This window comes from Trachurus japonicus, chromosome 13 (assembly GCF_045865225.1).
Source record: "Trachurus japonicus isolate A0001 chromosome 13, Traja_1.0".
Classification (NCBI taxonomy): Eukaryota; Metazoa; Chordata; class Actinopteri; order Carangiformes; family Carangidae; genus Trachurus; species Trachurus japonicus.
Window position 1 is genome coordinate 35,911,994 of NC_140919.1, and position 9,565 is coordinate 35,921,558.

The window sequence follows — 9,565 nt, forward strand, 5'->3', positions numbered from 1 at the left end:
TCCAGAATCCTGGGGCCACTAACTGTGCCTTTAGTGAGTTTCATGAAAATAATATTCATTAATAATTGATTTAGTTTCATCTACGAATGGTTTAGTGTTCATACTGAATATGCAAGAAATTTAAAAATAAAAATTAGAAACCCATTAAATACCAATATAAATCTAATTTTAAAAATCTGATTTGCACCGTAAACAATTAGTATTATTATTGTGAAATACTGTAAAGTTTAATATTTGTCCAATTTAACCTAACTTTTATATTTCTTTTACCTACTCTGATGACTATTGGTGCATAGAGTACCTCATTTATGTTTTCTTTTCTTTTTTCATCTTCACTTTGTATTAGTTGAAGTACAGGTTTCTTTCTACAGCTAGGAGAGCAAAACGGAACAAAGGGAGTTTACATATCCTATCCACTGTAGCATGTTTGATTGAAACAGCTGTAAACATTTTGTTTGAGTGAAACACATTTGCATAGGGACAAAAAAAAATCTTACAGCATTGTTCATGTCCATGAGATTTCACAGCATGTCTTGTTTTGTCTTTTAGATGAGCTACACAGCCAGCTGCCCCTGTCTAAGTGACAGGCGCCAATATCCTAACTTCTTCAGGACCATGCCCAGTGATATTTATCAAGCCCGTGCCATTGCCCAGCTTGCCATACACTTCAAATGGACCTGGATTGGAGCAGTGGTGGCAAAAAATGATTATGGCTTGATGGCAGTAAAGGTCTATCCATTTCTTTGTTTATGTTTTGTGATATCTCCACAAATCCAATATTTGTTACTTTTCTAATCTTTCAGTTGTATATGTCAGATCTTTCAGGAGGAGACTCAGGGGGCAGGGGTGTGTTTGGCCTTTGTAGAAACTCTAAGGAGGGAAAACATCAAGAGTGATGCCAGGAGAGCAGCACTCACTATTCAAGCGTCAACTGCACGGGTGATTCTGATCTTTACCTGGTATACAGATGTGAGGGAACTGTTTCTGCAACTTTCCAAGCTAAATGTGAGAAACTCAAGCAAAACTCTATATTAAATCTCTAAATTTTTAAACAGCTGCTCTAATTTGAGGGAATGCTTTTTTGAGTAACTGACTGTGTTGTGTTGCTATCATTAGGTGTTTGACCGACAGTTTCTGGCCAGTGAAGCTTGGAGCACCAGTGGTGATCTTCTCCAAAATCCTTCCACTTCTAAAGTGGCGAGCGGTGTTCTTGGTGTGGCCATTAGAAGTTCACCTATACCTGGATTTAAAAATTATCTTAGAAACCTGAACCCATCTCATCGCCCTGATGAGAAGTCCTTAAGAGAATTTTGGGAAAAAATGTTTGGTTGTAGTCCAGGGTCTTTGTCTTCACACACCCCTTCAACTTCTTTTGGAGCTCTGCCGCTCTGCAATGGCACAGAGTCCCTGGAGGGATTGCAGAATCTCTTCACTGACACCTCTCAGTTAAGAGTGACATATAATGTCTACCTCGCTGTTTATGCTGCAGCCCACGCCCTTCACAACCTCCTCTCTTGCCCCAACAGTAACAGCCCTCCTGGAAACAACAGCTGCTCCTATCCAAAACATATCAAACCCATAGAGGTAAACAACTATTTCAATTCCAGAATTTATATGACGCCTCCTGTTCAAAAGTTATAGTCGTACCAAACAAAACACTGCTGAGTAATGTTAATATACTGTTTTATGTGAAAATATTTATTGTTTCAACATTTGTATGTCTTCAGGTCCTGCACTACTTGAACCATGTAAACTTCACCACACCACAGGGTGAAATATTTTATTTCCAAGGTGCAGACATTCCAGCAAAGTATGACCTTGTCAACTGGCAGAATAACTCTAAAGGGCAATTAAAACTTGTTCTTGTTGGTCGTGTGGATGGATTCAACCTCCACCTTAATGAAACAGATATTCATTGGAGCACACAAACACATCAGGTATTTAAAAGAGGAACAGAGTGGAGGAAAATGTACCAATTTGGCCAACAACTAAACATATACAGACTGAAATATTTACCTGTGATTCACAAGATATTATGTACTTCAAAATGTGAAGTTGTGAAATTCCTTTTATTTTCTTGCATAGGCTCCAGTTTCAGTGTGCAGTGAGAGCTGCCCCCCGGGTACCCGGATGGCAACCAGGAAAGGGGAACCTGTCTGCTGCTTTGACTGTATCCAATGTGCTGAAGGAGAGATTAGCAATAAAACTGGTGAGTAGTGAGGATTCTCCCTTTGTATTTTCATTTCTGTCCCCTCATCTTCTTTTTCCTCTCCCAGGTTCCCCCCACTGTGAGCGCTGTCCACCTGAATTCTGGTCAAATGTTGAACTAACTGCCTGCATCCCTCGCCACCTTGACTTCCTGTCCTTTAATGAGACCTTGGGTATTACTCTGACGACAGTTGCTGTGTCTGGTGCCACGGTGACAACAGCTGTGTTTGTGGTTTTTCTTTACTACCGTCAAACACCAATGGTAAGAACACAGAACAATGCAATTGAATAGATAACATTGTGCATTTCCTGAAAATCTGCTCTACTATACAAACAAAAATATTTGTCAAAAAGAATTTGAATCAATCCATCTTTGTCCATTTTTCATTTGTAGGTGCGAGCCAACAACTCAGAACTGAGTTTTCTGCTTCTTCTGTCACTCAAGCTCTGCTTCCTGTGCTCACTGGTGTTCATCGGTCGTCCATCAGTCTGGGCTTGTCGGTTTCAGCAGGCAGCTTTTGGGATCAGCTTTGTCCTTTGTGTTTCCTGCCTCCAAGTCAAAACCATGGTGGTTCTGGCAGCTTTTCGTTCAGCTCGGCCTGGTGCTGAAGCCTTGATGAAGTGGTTCGGTCCTGGGCAACAGAGAGGAAGTGTCTGCATCTTCACCTTTATACAGGTTAGAGTTGCAGATGCTCTTTTAGATTATTTATGACACTTTGCAATTGATGTACACATATCTGATTTTGTGCAATTTTTTTTTCATCAAGGTTATCATCTGTATTATCTGGCTATCGCTCAGTCCCCCTGTGCCTCAGCCTGACTTCAATATCCCAGGGTTAAAGGTCACCCTGAAGTGTGCCATGCCCTCTGTGGTGGGCTTCTCTCTGGTCCTGGGCTACATCGGCCTCCTGGCCTGCACCAGTCTCCTTTTGGCCTTTCTCGCTCGGAAACTCCCTGACAACTTCAATGAGGCCAAACTGATCACCTTCAGCATGTTGATCTTCTGTGCTGTGTGGGTGGCCTTTGTCCCGGCTTATGTTAGTTCTCCAGGAAAATATGCAGTTGCCGTGGAGATTTTTGCAATTCTTGCCTCTAGCTATGGTTTACTGTTCTGTATCTTTGCTCCAAAGTGTTTCATTATTCTTTTGAGGCCTGAGAAAAACACTAAGAAACACCTGATGGCAAGGTAGCATAGAAACATCAATGATACATATTTTGCTAATCAGTGACTGTTATTCACTATATGAGTTTGTTTTTCTTTGTTATCCCTTTCTTCTAAATTTCAACCTATCCATATACTGTAGTCACTGCCAAAAGAGCAGTCAGCTATTTAGAAATCAGAGAGTGTACTGTATCAGGGTCTGTTTATATTCAGATCACAGACTGCATCATGGATGTATATTAAAGATTAAAGTGTGAAAATCAGTGTCTGTACTTGACATCTCCTGATATTATTGTGAAGTGGCTGGGGTCAAAAGCAGGTAGACAAATACTATTTAACACAGTGGCCATGAGCTCTCATTGGGGAGCAACAAAAGCAAAAAGCTTATAAACAGATAAAATACAATCAAACACAAAAACATGTTGCACATACAAAATGCAAATGCCTGACAAGACTTTGTTATTTGGGGTCAACCCCAAATACTGGACCTGACTTTTCACCCACAGGTAATACTCAAATTAAGGCTTGGAAGTAGACTTAGAGGCAGAATGTGCAGTACTCACTATTTTTTTCCCTCAGCGCCCAGGAGAGATAATGTAATCAGATAATGGGCCTAATTTCCTTCAAACTGACAAGCGTGAGAAAGAAGGATTTAACATTGATACTGAATGTTCCCATGTGGAAAATCAACCACTGGTTGGCAGATATTAGACAGATGAGTGTGGAGATGTACATCCTCATTCAGACTCATGGGCATATTCATGGGTCATCATTTCTGCCATACTTAATTAGTGTGAATGCTGGAAGCATTCACACTATTGTTATTCGGTTCGGCCATTTTCTGCCTTTCTTCGTCATGTAACTAGTCCTTCATACTTTGTGCTATTTCAACAATTCAAATATCAAAATGTTCAGCCTTTTCGGGACAGGTGTGCTATGTCTTTTCTCTTTTCAACTATTCATACTTTTTGCAATATTCAACTATTTCTGATTTTTTTTTTCCCCGTAGAGAATGCATTGGAACAGTCTTGAAACTCTTCAAATCTTCTTACTTCTTTCAGCCTTTAAAGTGTCCACATACTTTCAGCTAGAGACTTCATTCAAATTCTGAGCTGTAGACAAACTTTTTAAGTATTCCTCTATGACTCAGCTTATTGATATCTTCAACAGTTTCTGATATTTGGCCGCTTTAAAATCATTAAGTTTTTTGACAAAATCCAGCTTTATAATGGGTGTGTGTTGCGTCTAACGAGCAGGGCTTAGAGTGAGTGACATCATCGCTAGAGTGAGAGGGATCGAAAAAACATTCAGGATTTTTTCTGGATAAATTGCCAGCACGGCCACAAATTAAACTCTAGACACATGATTTCCTCACTGGTTTGTAGCCACACTTGTCGTGTCTCATTTGATGTGTTCAAAACAGCAGACAGACTTACAGAATTGTCTCTATGAGCCTAATTGTGCAGCTAGACCCACTCCAGTGGCTCATCCACTTCAATATAAAAGTAGGAGCTGATTTTTTTAGAAAAACAGAAATGCCCCCCTTTTCTACCTTGCGACCCTGAGAAAAGTTTTTGCCCTACAAACATTTAATGCACATCAATGTGCTCAGGAAGGTCTCCTTGCCCCAGTAGTCATGGCCACATTCTGATAAGAGGTACAGTTCTCTTTTTCTGGGCTGTTTTCGGAAGCTACTCAGAGCACAAATCTCTCTGCTCTGCTCTGCTCTGTGTGCAGTGGCCAGCTGTTGGGGCCAGCTCGTTATCAAAGTCTATAAATAGAACAGTGCAGGTGCAGCCTAGCCGCTCGTTAAAATCGCCTGTTTGGTTTTTGGTCATTTTCTCCAAAACCACCGGCCCGATTTCAACCAAACCTTCTGCGTTGGACTCCCCTCGGACCCCCAGATGATATATCCGAGTTTGGAGAAATTTTAATTTTTGGGAAAAAAAAAAAAAACGTAAGCCGCGCGCCTGTCGTCTTTTTAAAATCGCCTGTTTGGTTTTTGGTCATTTTCTCCAAAACCACCGGCCCGATTTCAACCAAACCTTCTGCGTTGGACTCCCCTCGGACCCCCAGATGATATATCCGAGTTTGGAGAAATTTGAAGAAATTTTAATTTTTGGTAAAAAAAAAAAAACGTAAGCCCCGCGCCTGTCGTCTTTTTAAAATCGCCTGTTTGGTTTTTGGTCATTTTCTCCAAAACCACCGGCCCGATTTCAACCAAACCTTCTGCGTTGGACTCCCCTCGGACCCCCAGATGATATATCCGAGTTCGGAGAAATTTGAAGAAATTTTAATTTTTGGTCAAAAAAAAAAAAAACGTAAGCCCCGCGCCTGTCGTCTTTTTAAAATCGCCTGTTTGGTTTTTGGTCATTTTCTCCAAAACCACCGGCCCGATTTCAACCAAACCTTCTGCGTTGGACTCCCCTCGGACCCCCAGATGATATATCCGAGTTTGGAGAAATTTAAATTTTTGGTCAAAAAAAAAAAACGTAAGCCCCGCGCCTGTCGTCTTTTTAAAATTGCCTGTTTGGTTTTTGGTCATTTTCTCCAAAACCACCGGCCCGATTTCAACCAAACCTTCTGCGTTGGACTCCCCTCGGACCCCCAGATGATATATCCGAGTTTGGAGAAATTTCAAGAAATTTGAATTTTTGGTCAAAAAAAAAAAAACGTAAGCCCCGCGCCTGTCGTCTTTTTAAAATCGCCTGTTTGGTTTTTGGTCATTTTCTCCAAAACCACCGGCCCGATTTCAACCAAACCTTCTGCGTTGGACTCCCCTCGGACCCCCAGATGATATATCCGAGTTTGGAGAAATTTGAAGAAATTTTAATTTTTGGTCAAAAAAAAAAAATATAAGCCCCGCGCCTGTCGTCTTTTTAAAATCGCCTGTTTGGTTTTTGGTCATTTTCTCCAAAACCACCGGCCCAATTTCAACCAAACCTTCTGCGTTGGACTCCCCTCGGACCCCCAGATGATATATCCGAGTTTGGAGAAATTTGAAGAAATTTCTGTCGTCTTTTTAAAATCGCCTGTTTGGTTTTTGGTCATTTTCTCCAAAACCACCGGCCCGATTTCAACCAAACCTTCTGCGTTGGACTCCCCTCGGACCCCCAGATGATATATCCGAGTTTGGAGAAATTTCAAGAAATTTGAATTTTTGGTCAAAAAAAAAAAACGTAAGCCCCGCGCCTGTCGTCTTTTTAAAATCGCCTGTTTGGTTTTTGGTCATTTTCTCCAAAACCACCGGCCCGATTTCAACCAAACCTTCTGCGTTGGACTCCCCTCGGACCTCCAGATGATATATCCGAGTTTGGAGAAATTTGAAGAAATTTTAATTTTTGGTCAAAAAAAAAAAAAACGTAAGCCCCGCGGCTGTCGTCTTTTTAAAATCGCCTGTTTGGGTTTTGGTCATTTTCTCCAAAACCACCGGCCCGATTTCAACCAAACCTTCTGCGTTGGACTCCCCTCGGACCCCCAGATGATATATCCGAGTTTGGAGAAATTTGAAGAAATTTCTGTCGTCTTTTTAAAATCGCCTGTTTGGTTTTTGGTCATTTTCTCCAAAACCACCGGCCCGATTTCAACCAAACCTTCTGCGTTGGACTCCCCTCGGACCCCCAGATGATATATCCGAGTTTGGAGAAATTTCAAGAAATTTGAATTTTTGGTCAAAAAAAAAAAACGTAAGCCCCGCGGCTGTCGTCTTTTTAAAATCGCCTGTTTGGTTTTTGGTCATTTTCTCCAAAACCACCGGCCCGATTTCAACCAAACCTTCTGCGTTGGACTCCCCTCGGACCCCCAGATGATATATCCGAGTTTGGAGAAATTTTAATTTTTGGTCCAAAAAAAAAACCCGTAAGCCCCGCGCCTGTCGTCTTTTTAAAATCGCCTGTTTGGGTTTTGGTCATTTTCTCCAAAACCACCGGCCCGATTTCAACCAAACCTTCTGCGTTGGACTCCCCTCGGACCCCCAGATGATATATCCGAGTTTGGAGAAATCTTAATTTTTGGTCAAAAAAAAAAAACCTAAGCCCCGCGCCTGTCGTCTTTTTAAAATCGCCTGTTTGGTTTTTGGTCATTTTCTCCAAAACCACCGGCCCGATTTCAATCAAACCTTCTGCGTTGGACTCCCCTCGGACCCCCAGATGATATATCCGAGTTTGGAGAAATTTTAATTTTTGGTCAAAAAAAAAAAACGTAAGCCCCGCGCCTGTTGTCTTTTTAAAATCGCCTGTTTGGTTTTTGGTCATTTTCTCCAAAACCACCAGCCCGATTTCAACCAAACCTTCTGCGTTGGACTCCCCTCGGACCCCCAGATGATATATCCGAGTTTGGAGAAATTTCAATTTTTGGTCAAAAAAAAAAAAACGTAAGCCGCGCGCCTGTCGTCTTTTTAAGATGTTTTTAAACACAGCCCCACACACACACACGATAAACCAGACTGACAGAGGATGTCCACGCACAAACACAGGCATCACACTCACACAGACAGACACACACAGACACTCACACACAGTCACACATGCACACATACACAAACAAACAAACACACAAACACAACACTGTTCCACACAGTAAAATGTAAGCAGTTAGGTGAGTCGCCATGGTAACTTCTGAGGGCAGGCTGCCAATCAATCAGATCATTAGGGAGAGAGGAGTTCTGTGGCTTTCTGCACATGTACACGCAGACAGACACACACACACACACACACACACACACACACACACACACACACACACACAGGTTTTCAGCTCACATTCATCAACCTCTCAATTATTTTATACTTTTGATGTAAACATCTCCAACAATTTATATTTTTCTCATGAATTTAAGTTCAGACGTTTAGTCTTTCCAACTCTATTAATAGTAGTACTATTACAGGTGGAGCCTGGGACATAGGACGCAGCTTTTAACATCTATCTATCTATCTATCTATCTATCTATCTATCTATCTATCTATCTATCTATCTATCTATCTATCTATCTATCTATCTATCTATCTATCTATCTATAAACCCTTTGTCTCTTTTTTTCTCTCTTTTTCTTTCTTTCTTTTACTCCTTCATTTGTATTTTACATAACTTCTTTCTATCTTTCCCTCCCTATCCATCCATCCATCTACGTCTTTCTATCTATCATCCCCCTCTCTCTTTTTCTTCTTTCTTTCTTTCTTTCACCCCATTTCTTTTTACTTCTTTGTTTCTTTCTGTTTTTCTTTCTACTCCTTTTCTCTCTCTATGTTTCTACCCCATTTCTTTCTTTCTTTCTACTGCTCTCTGTAAATCTCTCTCTTTCATTTATCCACCCCAATATCTTTCCTTCTTTATTACTACTCCTCTGTCTCTTTCATTCATTCTATTATTCTGTTTTTCTTACCATTTTCTTTCTCTATCTACCCTTCTCTCTGTGTCCTCTTTCTTTCTGTCCTTTTGTTCTTTCTTTCTTTCTTTCTCCATCTACCCTTCCCATTTTCTTTCTTTCCTTCTGTCTTTTCTTTCTTTCTTTCTTTCTTTCTTTCTTTCTTTCTTTCTTTCTTTCTTTCTTTCTTTCTTTCTTTCTTTCTTTCTTCAGCTCATTCAGCATTGTTTCAACAATTTCTTCAGCTCATTCAGCATTGCTTTCAGCATTCACACCATTTCCACTCTTGGAAATGTTTTTTCTAGTTGACTTTGATATGTAATGCACAACATTTTTATTTAAAACCGAGTCATGAGTAAGAGTTATTAAGAGAATTAAACAAATCTGTTTAATTCCAGAGCTCTGTGTCTGTGACTCTCTCTTGTTTTAGTTGTCTTTACGAATGACATGTCAACCTGGAATAATTCCTGGAGTGTCTGTGGCTCATTCTTGCATTTGACTATCTATGCTTCTGTTGCCAATATGTTGTCATATTGACAAAAATGTTTTTGTCTTCCCAAATAGCAGATTCAGGAAACAACCAAGATCAGGGCTTATTAAATGTTTATTTATATTTATCACAAATATGAAGTCCTATTCAAAAGTTGATTGCATGAATTGAGACCGTCGAGTGCAAAAGATTCCCAGTGGATGAGTAGCAATTTACATCAAAATTTAAGTGACAGTGAAAGGACAAGTCTTGTATTCTGTCACCCACGTTAACTTCAATTATTCAATTTAAATGACTATGTTTTTTACACATTTTTCTGTCTGTATTTTTATGTTGTATAGAT

At 40.3% G+C, this 9,565-nt stretch overlaps 1 protein-coding gene across 1 annotated transcript; it reads left to right on the plus strand.

The window, feature by feature from the left end:
- The first annotated feature begins 2,115 nt into the window (after positions 1–2,115).
- On the plus strand, positions 2,116–3,398 carry LOC146976445 (vomeronasal type-2 receptor 26-like). The gene is made up of 4 exons (XM_085794509.1): positions 2,116–2,209; positions 2,277–2,470; positions 2,603–2,884; positions 2,976–3,398. Exons 1-4 carry the CDS (start codon positions 2,131–2,133, stop codon positions 3,396–3,398), a joined length of 978 nt encoding a protein of 325 aa, XP_085650635.1. The 5' UTR covers positions 2,116–2,130.
- The last annotated feature ends 6,167 nt before the right edge of the window (positions 3,399–9,565 follow it).